Consider the following 14,823-nt stretch of genomic DNA (forward strand, 5'->3'; position numbering starts at 1 on the left):
CATTTTTAGTCAAATAATCATGATATTCATATCGCTTGGCGCATATAAATAGAGAAAAATATTTTTTGATCTAAATAATTGATTTTATTGAAATAAAAATGCATATTAAGCGTTAATGCAATTTGTTTATTTTCGAATGCTCAATGCGCGGCCTCGCATTCTAGAAGTTACCATTGTGATGCAACATTAATAATATCGCACGGAATCCCTCCAGAAGACATAATTCGCTTAAAGCTGTATAATTAGTTATAGAAGTTTAGCGATTGCCAGAAATTACTGGAAGGTAAGTCAAGGTTTACTCTATATTCAACGATGAATAGAATGTTCTAGTAACATCGATTGACCTCCAGCTCTACCCATCATTCACTATTCCTGTAGGAAAGAGCCGATCCGCTGTGTGGTCCACGTGCGGTAGGATAGCGGTTTCTCGTTGAGTATCAAGTGATATTATTCTCCGTGGGAGGTGTAGCGAAAGAATAAAATGGTGAGTTGTATGCTTTTCATTAATTAAGGATAGTCCTATTATCCTGCATTATGATGGATATGCGGCTTCTTCCAACATTGACCCAACTAATTCCCTCTAGGCCCTTGCAGCTGTAAAGAAGTTTGTCCCTCTCTTGGATCGCGTCCTCATTAAGAGAGCTGAAGCACTCACTAGAAGCAAAGGAGGCATTGTTATTCCGGAGAAGGCACAGGGCAAAGTACTACACGGTACAGTAGTTGCTGTAGGCCCTGGCACCCGTAATGAGGTAAAGATTTACAGCGTATATTATTTTCACGAAATTACTTTATTTGGTCATACTTCGTCATGATTTTCTGTGTAACACACACGTTCGTCACATATTTTGACCTGATATGAGAAAACTAACGATTGGGGAATTATTTACGCAGGGTAATGTATTAGGCCCAAAGGAAAACCATTCTTCTGGAGGCTGCTGAACGACCTGCGCCTATAGGCTTGGGCTCGAGGCCTTGAATTAAGTTCGCTTCCACGGTGTGAATAAATCCTCTCAGGTGATTTAGAGCGTACCTTTCAGTTGCACTTGGGAATGAAATTGCAAAACAAGTGTAGGAGACAAATGCGATTTCCCCAGTGTTTTAGAAAGAGTTTTCTTGAAGCTACTTCAAGTTCGCCGAATTATGTTATCGGATCTCCCGTTTTCATTACACTACGTGTACATCAAATGAAATAATGATAAGTCCTTGAGTATTATTTCCAAAGCTGTTATTTAACCTTCCTTCCACCAGCCAATTTATTTGACGGTGTGTACTAAACTTGGTATAGCGGTTCTGTATTCATTTCTACCGAGTGGTGGAATTCAATGGCTTTAATACGCTTGGAGGCCCACTGCTGAATGAAGGCTCCATGCCAAGAGGTGAAGGATCCAGGAGTGTTAAGTAAGAGTAAGGTTTGGAGGTGCCAAGTAATAGTTTGAGGGAAGGGAACAGACTATATCTCGAGTTTGAACCAAATGTGAAATGAGTTTTGAGCTCTTGAGCCTTAATGTGATATCAGAAGGTAGAATCTAATGGACTTAACATTTAAGATCTCATCATTGATGTTGACGATCATATTCCCTGAATACATAATTGGTGCAGTTATATGTAATTCGATTCTGTAAAGAATATGTTATTTGGACCACTGACGTTATAAAAGTGGGGAAGACCTCCATAATTTGGAAAAGATACTTCCTCGTGCAATATGAATTTGATTTTTCTATCATGTAAATAGAGGATAGTTATGAATGCACATGGCCTGACAACATTATCAGTATCGCATAATTTTCAGCTCTCCCTCCTTGGGTTCTCTTGCCATCACATAGGTTCAAGCATTTCTTATCATAGTTGAGCCCTTGGTGTGAGTCTGTGAGGTCTCTTAAGCATGAACAGAATGGCATTGGATTCCTGAATCCCTGTGGACAATGGGGGAATTGCTCATCGAAATGTTGGCAGATGATATGGAAGACCTTTCCCGGTGTGAAACCCAGGAAATCTTCACTGTCATTGTTCGGTGGGAAAAACAGACACTACAGCATTATATTGACTAGACTACTATTTCTGTTGTTAGTTATATCAACTCAATGATCAATATTTTGCCGGAAATCCTTTTGTGTAGATTGAAAGTGTACAGCGGTAAGCAAAGCAATTTTCTTGGATAAAGTGGAAATCTTAGGGAATTTTTTAATTGCTATCTAGGAGATTTTAGAATTTACGAAACTGCAGATACTGTCAATGCTCAGCATCCATTCAAGTAAGGTGGTCAAAATTTAAATTGTGTTAATATCTGCACTAGATCACTGTTATAAATAAGTAATGGTGTATTATTTTTCAATTTTCCACTTTATTTTATATAATCTGTATCTTCAAAATGGGAATTTTTTGCAATGAACTCCCTATTCTTTCTTAATTTCCTTTGGTGCATCGAAGAAATTTTGGTGTTAATGAATTTGAAATAACTGAAAAATTTAACTGAATATGAACTTAATCTTTCCATTGGTATTAATTATTGATTTGAATTTACACTTTTGAAATGGAGTGCCAATAATTGCTTGATCAAGATTAGGGGTCACTCACGGTCTCCCATTACAATCCTTCTCATCTTCTGCAGTCCGAATGTGCACTAAGTAGCTGTATTCGATCGTATAAAAATTAGGACTAAGTCAGTGATGTCAAGGATATTTGATTCCAGTTAGCAAAAATCTTCAGTGGCACTGCATCAAGTTTTATATAGTAGTGAAGCACAGGGCATTGCTGCTTTTGGGTGGTGAGGTGGGCATTAATATGTACAATAAAGACCATGTTTTTTTTTTTTTTCAAAATTACCCGTGGCTAGGTAATTTCCTAGCAAGCTTTGTTTTTTTTGTCAACTATAGTGAATTAAACAACTGAAAAAAATTAATGAAAGCATGATGGCAATCAAGTTCAATGCATTGTCTACTGATGTGATCAGTGCTTAGACTCAGTAAAACTACAGTGCAACCTCGATATAACGACACCCCACGGTGCACTAATAAACACTCGTTATAGCGAATTGTCGCTTTACCGGAGGTGGAGCAAATAATAGCTAATATACCTGTTGCGAACAGATATACAGGAACAGGAGTGGTGCGGCGATAGATAAACATCCATCGGATAAATGTAAGCATAAATCCAGACGAAAGGCGATGTTTTTTGTATCATTAAATTTCCTTACTCAAACAACGACTGACTATTCAAACAATTTATAAGCGCCGCACTGAATAAAAATCATGCAAAGCATTGTTTTGTCAATCATTATGCCAATGCACAACCGACGAAGCTATTTTTCTATGCACTTAATTAGTTCATTTACGTGATCATTATATTATTTTGGTATTTTCCACTGAAAATTCAAAAATGAACTGATAAAACAGTATCGCGGTTATTTAATACCTCAAATGTTTCCATTGGTGTATGCTTATTTTTTCTGTACGTTAAGCGGCAGTGAAGTAAAGTAACGCATTACATTTGTTTCTACAGGCGAAAACGGTGGAAGGTTATATAACGTTCCTGCCTTGGAAGACTTTTTCTATCAGATAATGTAATATCTTCATCGTCTACGGTAAAAAGTTTGCTAAGTTTGAAAAATGATGTGATTAAAATTGCCGTTGTTGAAAAAAGTTTCTTTTTGACTTTTACGCTCGCGACGTATTCGAAATAATACGCTGAGTTTACCACGGCACTGCAAACGAGAGTTAGTTGTTCTGTGAGTTCTTCCAGCGGCCACCAGGGGATGCTCGGCTACCCACGTGACAAAAGAGAGCGCCAGTACGACTCCGACCACTGACGCGAATAGTTCACCCTTGTAAATCCGCAGCGGAGAATAAATACGTCCATCCGGACAATTCACGCTGAGTATCATTGCTTCGTACATCCTACATCATCGCTAAGGCGCACTATACCTACCTTTAGAGGCATCATTGCAAGAAATACCTCATACTGCAAGGGTTTTGTCGGGGAGTTGTATGTAACAAAGTTCCATTTCGCGTATGTTATATGACGCGGGGAATACTTCTGAAGATACTTATGATCGGAGTCCTTTCTTCCACGACTTCGGGTTTACACCACAGGCATCACCAGCAATTATGAGGGGAGATAACGCTTTGGTGCTTTGCATTAGTATAATCAACCTTCCGCACTCTTAAAATTCTCGATTCGCAATCTATCCCTGAAATACTCCGCTTTAGGCTTAGGCGTAGCCTCTTTCTCAGAAGTTCCCGCAAATTTGAGTGGACAAAACCACCCGAACAAAGCTCCTTATAACTCTTCATCGTCTGCATTCCTTGGGCGCTTTTGTTTGTTTTTAATTTTGCAGAGCGAATAGGAAGATAAATTAATTTCGAAACTCTCATATTACTCCTTTATTTTTATTTTCTCGCTTAGACGTGTTTGGTGTTTTTTTGGCCATGGTGACTGCCATCAAATGCTTTCTATTCACGCAACTCACGGACGTGCGGGTTTGCTGCAGACTGCTTTCTGCCGCCCGAGGAACAAAAGAAGATGAAGCATTCGCAAATGCTAATGCCACAATATTTTCACCAAAATTAGCTACTTATTTATCGAACGACAGTTTACCACATAAATTTGAGACTGAGCACTCCATTAACTTAATTTCTAACAGATCGCTAGCAATTTCAGAGGTTAAATAGTCTTGATGAAAGTCTTCCAGCGGTGAAACCCTCGCTATGGCGAGAGCCAACACCAAAAGGGTCTCGTAAAAACGAATTTTTAAACACGCTTATTATTGGGTCAATTGATGGTGCATCGACTATATCTCGTTATAGCGGGGGTGTCGCTATAGCCCGTACTCGCTTTAACGAGGTTCCACTGTATTTTACTTGAAGATGTCTCATTACTTATGGCATACAAAGGCAGAATGTAGAAAACATGAGTTAACTTGTGACCTGCTCTAACACACAGGGTATGGATGACGAGAATTCCCATTATTTTTTTCCCGATTTTCCGAACGTGTTACGAAAATCCTCGTCATTTAGGTGTGTTAACTTGGACAATTTTAATGCTTACTCAAGGCCTTTGGTAGTACATTTTCAGTTTTTTTTTTTCAATAATTTTTATGAATGGGCGTATTTTAGTTTTAGTTAGGTTGAGTTATATTTTAAACATTAGCTTTTTAACTACATTTAAACCAAAGGCTGTGTACTGAAATTGGCTCATAGTTTCAACCTCTACTCAGTTACGTCTTTCCTCTGCATGTAAATACTCTGGTGCAAAACATGTTTAAACAGATGTTGCAAGATACAAGAGTAAATTTGTGACCGATCCGCGGTGTGCGAAGTCTACTTGTTTTGCTCTCAAAAAGTGAGAAGGCCAAGACAAGGTAATTAGAGCAAAATTTGGCTGACCTCAAGGCCAAGAGGGCAAAGTTTGCAATTGAGAAGGATGCAGGAATGAGTTCAAAGATGACCAGATTGCAATAAAGGCAAGGCCCAAGGATAAGTTTCATTTCTTGTGCTGATTAAGCTAATACTGTGTAATCGTTTTTTTTCATGTTATGCATTTCAATAGGAATATGTTATGTTCTTGGAATAAAAAGATTACAATATATGTTTTGCATTTTTGTCCAGAATCTCTGTGACAACGCTGTGCCATTGATACAAAGTTGGGGAAGTTATTGATTTCATCCTGATGCATTACTCTCTAAGTTGCCTTGGTGGTGTGCATTACCTCTCAGCAATATAGCTTTGAGGGTTTATGTAGCTAGGCATATTGGTATTCATAAATTATTTATCATTTTTTAAGCTGTTGAAATAACTTTCATTTGTGATCAATCACCTTAAATATAACAATCTTTTCAATTTTTCCAGAAATTGTGGTGGGGTAGCCACACCCTCCCACCGGCAATTTGCCACTGCTAAAAAGTAATGGCAGTTAGGTCTCAATCATCCTCGTGGCTAGTCCATTCTTAGATTAATAAATTTAAGCTCTATTTATAAAGATTACGGTGTGGTGCTGATCAAAAAAGTATGTTTGTACTTGAATTCCATATTGTTGTTAAAGTTTACTTATAGAAGTGAAAATCACTGAGAGGATTAGGGAAGTTGGAAATGCCAGGGAAATAACAATTGGGATGGAAATCATAGAAGTGTGAGGATAATTAGGTTATGGTCAGGGAGGAACTCCAGATGCATAGAAAAAAGATGAAAATGGTGGGTGAATGTGCAGAATGTTGCTGTGCATGAGCGTCGAGGTGGGAGTTATTTCGTAGTCCTTGGCTGGGTGGCACGGGATAGTGCGGACTGTGATTCTTGACTTCTGCCACCACCTCTGCTCATTGACTTATTTCACCATTTATTTTGATGCATCCTTCCTTGCAATCTTCATGTATGACTTGCCATTTTTATGATGTTAGGGAATTTTTAAAAATTCATACTTGAGAGCTGTAAGTTGGAATGAACCCTATAAAAATGCGATGGAAATTAATTTGAAATTTCCTTACAAAACACTTGAATGCCTGGAAAAATAAGTTAAATCCTTTAATTAAATTAATCTAATTCATGTTTCAACATAATTTGCTTTTGTTATACATTAATTTTCACTTGTTCATGGTTGTTTTGATAGCTCGTGGAAGTTGCTTATGCCATGTCATTCCGTTTCAGATGGGGAATCACATACCATTGGCTGTTAAAGTAGGAGATACTGTGCTGCTCCCAGAATATGGTGGAACTAAAGTTACCTTGGAAGAAAATAAGGAGTATCATCTCTTTAGGGAATCTGATATTTTGGCTATTATTGAAACGTGAGTTAATGGTAGTGTGTTATATGGACTAAGAAGTTGAACATGTAGTGGTCTGATCTGACACTTATGACCTAAAATATAAGTTGTAGTGAGTGGATTTCATTCATTTGTTAAGAAAGGGACGTCTGCATGGTGCTAATGCAAGTGAGCCAAAGTCAGACTACCTGTGTTCAATTTATATGGAAATATTGTTTGTTCATTCCGGCTTGTGCCAAAGTTAAATTGTTTTCTAATGCTGATCAATGTTCTCATTGTTAGTAGTTGTAGATATGTCTTTGTAATAAAAGAGTAAAGACACTATTCAAAATACTATTTATTTCATTTTTTACATTTATATTTTTTTAATTGGAGGTAAACTTACAGGGTAATCACTTTCACTAATCAAGCCGTCTTGAATGCATCTCTGCCATGCAATCTTAGTAAGTCCCTGTAAAATAAATATTTGTTAAAATTCAACCTTGAATAACACGATGATAGACTTATGCATCCACAAGCATACCTCAAATGTTCTTGGCTCCCAAATTGCTAAATCCACCAAAGACTTTCGATTCAGCAGGATCTCAGATCGGGCCAGTCCTTCTCTTAGCAATGGTGAGGTAAAGCTATGTTCCTCACATGCAGCTGCTAACCTTGTATTCCACAGCTAGAATGTTAAGTAAATGAAAAATAATCAAATATAAAACCTCAACATTATTAAGGAAACCCTTCATTCTATAGACATAATACACACAGGCAGTGAAGCCAATTCATAAGTTATTATGAAGGGAAATGTAAGAAGTACGTCAACCTCTGTAGTACAGTGGTGAACACAAAGCTTATTGGCATCTGAAAAAAGACCAGCTTAGGAACTACTTGAAGACATTCAACTTCCAAAATTTTTTCCCCCATTATGCAAGGGAAATAAATCATTTTTGTCGCAGTATGACAGTTACTTAAGTTGAAACATGAAGCCGAAACTATTTAAGTAATAGAAAATTTTTATGCCAAATTTGAAATTCAATTATTACTCTCACATGGTGCCCAAAGCACGTCATTAAATAATAACATTTATTATCAAATGAAAGGTGTAAATAGAACTTAGTGAGCCTCATAATTAAAGAAAACTTTATTAATCATATAGATGGTACTGTAAACCCTTAATAGAAATAGAACGGCATTAAAAATATATATAATTAAAATACTAGATGTATCTATACTCAGCTTCAAATCTCTCTTTCAATCCTGCACCAAGCATAAAATGATGATAACAAGTATTGGTAAAATGATTTTTTGTCTATTGCAAATTTATTTAGAAAACTCAAAGATTACAGAAATATAATTGGTGGAATGCCATGAACATGGTCCTTACATACTGGTTGCTAATCTCCCGACATATTCCGGCTCGGGAGTGTTGCCTGAGACTCCGCTTCCACCCCTCACACGCCTCCCCTCAAACACAACTATGGGCACAGTGCGCTGTCACTAGGGGAAATATGGAACTAACTGCACTGTCGGCGGCGATATATGCTTTCGACAACGCAGTTCCATATTTTCCCTAGTGACAGCGCACTGTGCCCATAGTTGTGTTTGATGGGAGGGGTTTGAGGAGTGGAAGCGGAATCTCAGGCAACAAACTCTGAGCCGGAGATTAGTAACCAGTATATAAGGGCCATGGCCATGAATAAGAGAATTCATTTCATTTCTAGTATTTTATCCGTGTCTATCAAAATATCGTCTATATTTGCCTAGCCAAACTTTTTTTCACCAAGTGGACTGATAAATTTTCCACGTTAATGGAGCGTGTTATCAATTTCACAGATCTGCAAAAACATTTTTTTTGAAATTTGATAACTGATTTTTACATACTTTCCAGCGCTGGTTTCAAAAATGCAATCCATTTTTGTCTATCACGTCAGGTTTTCTCACTAAATACGGAGTATGTTTGCGTGTAGAAACAATATGTAAGCAATTTTTCACATTTTTTCCAACGCTATAAAAATTTAGTTTATCTATTGATCATGTTATAAACTGCATTTGCAGTACACTTCCATTTCTCTTTAAGCTCATAAGCAGAGGCAAAGATTATCGGTGAATAAAAACTATGCATTTCATCATAAAAAACTGTCAATTTCAGTTTAAAATTTCGTCATAAAATTGCAATTTCGTGAACTAAAATACTGTTCCGTCATAAAAATTCTCTCATCATAAATATTCATTTTTATCCAAAGAACAATTTCACCAATAAATATGCTTATTAGCATATTAAACATTTTTTATGGTAAAACCCTTGATAAATAAGGGTCAAAGCAGATTCTAATGGAATAAGTTAAGCATTTGTTAGATACACATACGATAAACACTCTGCTATGTATGTATTTCATCCTCATAATGCGAGAATAGAGAAATGCGGGAGTTGTACAAATGGGGAATATTTATGATTGGTCTAAATTTCATTATCATATCATAGCCAAGAAATTCTTGAGTTCCTGTTAATGATAATATGAGGACATTAGCAACAATAGGGTGGTTTCCTATTATTCTTTTATTGCTTAAATCGAATGATTATTACTCCTGGAGTAAGCATTTCATTTATTCATAGATTTTTAAATGATGATATCTATTTTTCGTGATGAAATGAAAAGAAAATTTTCAAGCGCGCAAAAACGTGATGGCTAAGTATGAATGGTGGGAAAAGCCCGTGTGACATCGTTCTGGTTCCCACTGCCGCTGTGTGAGATGACCTTGGGGCGAGGCTCTGAGGGCTGATACAATGCAGGCTGCTAGCAGGTACCAGAGTACCCTGCTGGCAGATAGCGCTTGGCTTAAATAAGGACTACTAATACCCTATCAAACGAAGAAAACTTTCCGACCTCAGGCAGTTTTAATAGGTGATTATTAAGACATGTTTCCCTGAGCTCTGTGCCTCATGCATGCATTGGTAATCTCAGACAATGTAAAACTCATATCTACTCGTATAGAAACTAGGTCCCTGTGACGTCACGTGGAGTGGCATTGCATGGGCGCCAATCTGGACTTCTTCAAATGCTGTTAATATTGACCATTGCCATTTGTCTAAACTGGTATTTCTAAAACCAAATAATTTGTATATTATGAATATACTAATGGTGGGTAAAGAATCGCAATCAATGCCTTTTGTTTTATTTGATGAAGGAAACTACCGAATTTGCTGAAGTCCTTCACTTCAGTTGTCAATATACACCTTGAGTTAAGTAATCTTCCCATGGCTGTGATAAAGTTCCTCCCTGGGTCCCTGTATACAAGGAATGACAACTTGATATTAGTCTTTATTCCTATTAGCTTCAAGACCTCACACATGAAAAGTAGCACAGATTTTTTGAGACTATTAAGAGAAGATTATTTTCTTTTCCAAACTGTGCATTGCTGACTATGGTAAAGGAATTCTATAAATTAAGGTTGAGTTGGTTCTTAAATTTTTTCGGTTCCCGCTACCAGTCTGGTTCTCCCCATAAGTTCTCGATACTTGGTTCCAAGGATGAACTCTAATTATCTGAATTAATGGCAAATTTACACGAACAACCACAAGAAGTGAATGAAAATAATTTCACGAAAGATATTAATTAGCAGGAAAGCTCTGTAAAAAAACTTAAGATCGTCTCCATAATTTTATTTGCCAAGTAAAAAAGTTAAATAACACGTTGTTAAGAATGAATGATTGACCAAGATGTCTCATTACATCAGGCAACCACTGGTTCTTTGTTGTAACTGGTAAGTCAGATCAACATACATTCTGTGATGTTGCTAGCTTCAATTGTTACTTTAATTGACAACTTATTTGCATGCTTCAATGTCGCAGTTCTTATAACCCCAACAATAAACTTCTCAACATGCCGGTACAGTGACAACATGGATAAACTGAGCGGCCATGAGTTAACACAAAAGTGTAATGCAGTGTTGCATTCTGCAGGATAACCACACTTTTCGACGCCTTGCACACTCTCTGGCCTTCAATAACAACTATCTACCTATAAATGCATCGAAATCAGAGCAATCATCACATTTTGACCCTCTTTATAAACCAAAAAAAAACTTTTTCTTTGAAAACTAATTCCTGGTACATATAAGCATGTGCTCACTTTTTCTTCCATAAGTGAATTTACTTCTTCAATATTGTTCCTGGCATAGTGTAATCTGTTAGTCTTACTCACTTTTGATATTTTGATTAGGGAACAATTAATAAAGAGAACAAAGGATTAGACTTTCAAAACTTGAGTTCACACGCTTCAAAGTACCTTCATGCTAGATATTCAGTGGTGGGCAGTATGCATCTGCAACCTAAGGGTCTTCCAAACTTGAAACCAAAGCTACACATCGAGGGCATAACTTTTGACCAGGCTTCACAGATTGTCCACTATGCATTTCAATTTTTCTTGCTGTCTGCACACTAATTTCCCTCACTTTTTCTGAGTGGTCTAGAATGTGCTCCAAATGGATTGCAGCAGGATCGTTGTAAGAATGCATACTTTTTTAAATATATGTACATACTTGAGGAGACAAACCAGTAAAAATGGTGGACAGCTTCTGTAGAGGAGATATGACGAAACCTACTTCTCCATATTAAGTCGTCTTTCAATTCCAATGGAAGATCACTTATGCAGCACAGTCCATGTTCATAAGTGTAAGCCATCTTCTGACAATTGTCTTCCAAAAGTTTCCCAATTTTAGGCAGATATCCACACCCTCCATTACATAACACAAAAATATTCAAACTAAAAGGTTTCACAACCTCTACTTTGTGCTGAGAGCTAAAGCATATCAAAATTGTAGCCTTTGAAACTTGGGAGTCCAATGAAAGTAAAAAACACATTAATAGTGCTTACAAAGTGTAAACTGAAAAGCTGACTTGAATTCCAAATCAGTCTGAATGTCTCAACTTCCCATATATTTTCATCATTAACCTGGAAATTATATTGCAACTGCATATGACAGCAGAGGTTATATTGACTTAGTTGTTCAAACAGTGGAGGAGGTTGAAATTCTTGGAATTTCATGACACATGATGGTAAGGCCAAGTCATACCTGTGGCCAAAACATTAGTATGAGTGCTGCATAGTGTCAACTGATGTGTTAATGCAAGTACTGGTGCCTAAGACCGTAACAGGAAGGCAGCACACCTTGCCAGATTGCACAGCCACTGCATTGAGAATGCCTGGAACGCTTACCATCAGGCTTAGAGGTCAGAGGTATGTACTTATTCTTCAAATATGTATCCAATTTTTAGCCTGATTGCAATTATCTAGTAAATCCATATATTAGATAAAATGTTTCCATTTTATGCTGTTTGGAAATTAAAAATAGATTGGCTGCAAAATTGAAAGAATGAGAGGGGTTTACAGGAACCTCAATACTCAAATTCAACTCACCTCTTGGGGGTAGCCCTGAAACATAAGTGTCGTAGCTTGTCATTTTACAACCATCACTAAAATAAATCATGGGAGGAACCTCATGTGTAATTTTCCTGAAAGAGGGAGGTTAGTTTAAGTTGTATTGAAAAACTCAGTCACAATTGGTGTCCCTTTTTTTGTTTAGACGTTGAAAAAGTGGCATTTTGCCACAAAAACATTAGTGGAGAGATCATTTTCATTAGATTTGTCAACAAAATATATTCAAAATTGCCCCATATCTCACTCTATTTTAAAGTTAGTGGTCTTTACAAATGTATACAGATATTGTTATGGCTTTCACGTGATTTTTACCTGTCTCTGAAAATTTCATTTTTTGTGGAACTTTGTCAAAAGTGCAATTTTTGAACATTTACAGAAAAAAAAATTTTAAAGTGAAAATCATTTTGATTATTTTTTAAAACTATAGCTGCATGATTACAGCGTCAAAATTTTTTACCAGCTTTGCTCATTTGGTTTTTGCTTTACAGGGGCTCATATATGGTAGTTTTGAATAATTTGACCAGTGGGTAGAATTTTTGTGTCTCATTGCATTCAAATACTCATATCTTGGAAAGTACTTGCAATGGGTCTTTAATATTTTGGATTTTTTAAAACCAAGATTGAAACTAAAAACAGGGAAAATTTATCAACATCTGAGATGGTGGGCATGGGACCCCAGTTGAGTTGACATGGAATGACCCAAGTCTTATCTTGTTTTGATAACATAAAGTCGTAAAAAGTTAGAAGTGGATTACCTATTGATAATTGTTATGTATTTCCTCCCACGATTGACATTAATCATTCATTTCCCACTGCATTGTACTATTTTAAGATTTTTATAAATATGATACATTGTTCTACTTGTAGTGTTAATGGTTTAATTCAATTGGTGGAAATATAAGTTCCCTCCCACCAATTCAGCCTCACCTATATGAAGGGCCGATGAAATTCCATGTGGACTGCATATTGGTTGGGTGGTCAGGCAGTTTCATATGAGCCTACCAGTTTTAGTATATAGGTAACAATGACTTACCTCGGCCATGTCCAATTTCTTCTGTCGTCGGCCTTTAGTGGAAAATGCCAGAGCTCGATGAACAGAACGTATGGCAATAGAATAGCAATTCCTTCTCCTTCCAACGAAATGCTGAAACATAGTAATAAAAATGCCTACTGGTAAGTAGCACTTACTGGTATACTTTATCATCAGGACAAATATAAAGAACCTGAACCAAGATAATTCACGAATAAACAAGCATGCATTGGCTAATTGCAGACAACCTTTTCGCATTTCGAACCGATAGACAATTCAAGAAATAGTACAAGATATGGCAGGGCTGATTTAAGCGTTTATCAAAGAATGATTTGGATAACGAAAAATAATTTTCTGAAGGGATTCACAAGCAGCAAGCGGTCACCAGCAAAATGCAACGATTTGGTTTCCCATTGCCTATGATAGGTCGTAACATGGCAAAATGGAGAAATAACTACATAAGAACTCGGGAACACTATACTCATTACTTGGGAGACTATCCCATTAGGCCAAGAGGATTAGTGCAATATTAGCCATTAATTCAAACACAGACCTTTACCGGGATCTAACAAATCATATTTCAGGTGATTACATGCACTGCCGAGTAAACTAATAAATCTTATATTAAGCACCGTGCACTTTTTAAAGACAAATAAACGTTTACCGCTGACAAAAAAATTAATCAGAGATGGTTGACATTATTACGATTCTGGGAACACGACACGGATGCGTTAACGCGCATGTAAATGCATTATAACGCTTTCGAGCAGAAAGTAGTAATTAGAATGAGAAAATTAATGAATTTCCTAGACCAAAATACCGACGCCTGCAGTAAAATAAATTAGAATGTGTAACGGTCAAATTAAAATAATGTGGGTATCTAGAACAAACTCATAATTTCTTGCGAATATTGGAGCACAATGGTGCAAGGAGATTAACAAATGTAGGCATAATTCTAAGTAATATGTCTAATTTACATTCACGAATCGCACTTACTGCGGCTAACTTCAGAATTTTTCTCTTTCTCCAGAATTCATCAGGACCTCTACTACGTATAAAAAGGGCCAGTGATGTAAATACCATTTTTACGGATAAATTAACGACGATTTACATCCAAAGCATTTAATAAAATATAAAATATCTCTCAAGTTTAAAACCGGAGAAATGAGAGATGAACAAATGCCTGTCGTCATGCATGCTATTACCACAATCCACAAATGCAAAAGTTTTGGCTGCTAAAATAGTTTTTTTTTCAAGGAATATTATCTTTTTACCGGATGAAAATTTAATGCCTATTAAATTAAGATATTAGAAAAAAGTTATCCATTTCAGGAACTTCACGGTAGAATATCGCTCGTCTCATGTTAGTGCGCTCCATCTGACGGTCGCTTGCTGGAATCTCTAGTGTTCAGCAAGTTCAACACACTAGTTTCGCATCAGTAATGGAAGGGAATGGCTCAAGCGTCGGGAAGTGATACATATCCCCGTCCAGGGCGAGTGACTGAAGGTATGTGCTTTTACGGAGAAAATCTTCTATTTGCATATCGGATTTTTTAATATATTCCTACCTACATCAATGTTTTCTTTTACCGGCTTGCATTCTCCCATAGGGTAAG

At 36.8% G+C, this 14,823-nt stretch overlaps 3 protein-coding genes across 3 annotated transcripts in view; 2 read left to right on the top strand and 1 right to left on the bottom strand.

Annotated features, from left to right (window-relative positions):
* Positions 1-148: 148 nt before the first annotated feature.
* On the top strand, positions 149-7,075 carry LOC124164388 (10 kDa heat shock protein, mitochondrial). The gene is made up of 4 exons (XM_046541707.1): positions 149-283; positions 379-484; positions 585-749; positions 6,636-7,075. Exons 2-4 carry the CDS (start codon positions 482-484, stop codon positions 6,777-6,779), a joined length of 312 nt encoding a protein of 103 aa, XP_046397663.1. The 5' UTR covers positions 149-283; positions 379-481; the 3' UTR covers positions 6,780-7,075.
* Positions 7,071-14,421, bottom strand: LOC124164387 (39S ribosomal protein L20, mitochondrial). The gene is made up of 4 exons (XM_046541706.1): positions 14,204-14,421; positions 13,211-13,321; positions 7,275-7,418; positions 7,071-7,202 (listed from the first exon to the last, which is right to left on the bottom strand). The coding sequence occupies exons 1-4, from the start codon at positions 14,288-14,290 to the stop codon at positions 7,107-7,109; spliced, it is 438 nt and encodes a 145-aa protein (XP_046397662.1). The 5' UTR covers positions 14,291-14,421; the 3' UTR covers positions 7,071-7,106.
* Positions 14,422-14,606: 185 nt separating this feature from the next.
* The window catches only part of LOC124164384 (trichohyalin), an 80,203-nt gene continuing 79,986 nt past the window's right edge, over positions 14,607-14,823 (top strand). Inside the window, exon 1 of the mRNA XM_046541701.1 lies at positions 14,607-14,714. Within this exon, the coding sequence (XP_046397657.1) occupies positions 14,660-14,714 (55 nt within the window). The 5' untranslated portion in view covers positions 14,607-14,659. The remainder of the gene's footprint in view (positions 14,715-14,823) is intronic.

The sequence above is a fragment of the Ischnura elegans genome, chromosome 8 (assembly GCF_921293095.1).
Source record: "Ischnura elegans chromosome 8, ioIscEleg1.1, whole genome shotgun sequence".
NCBI lineage: Eukaryota > Metazoa > Arthropoda > Insecta > Odonata > Coenagrionidae > Ischnura > Ischnura elegans.

Bases quoted from the DNA above. Each gene is read 5' to 3' on its own strand.
- LOC124164388 (XM_046541707.1), top strand. The intron at 750-6,635 runs GTAAAGATTTAC...ATTCCGTTTCAG, and splicing joins GCCCTGGCACCCGTAATGAG to ATGGGGAATCACATACCATT.
- LOC124164387 (XM_046541706.1), bottom strand. From the start codon at position 14,290: ATGGTATTTACATCACTGGCCCTTTTTATACGTAGTAGAGGTCCTGAT. The intron at 13,322-14,203 runs GTAAGTGCGATT...ACTATGTTTCAG, and splicing joins AAATTCTGAAGTTAGCCGCA to CATTTCGTTGGAAGGAGAAG. The intron at 7,203-7,274 runs GTATGCTTGTGG...TTTATTTTACAG, and splicing joins GGGAGCCAAGAACATTTGAG to GGACTTACTAAGATTGCATG.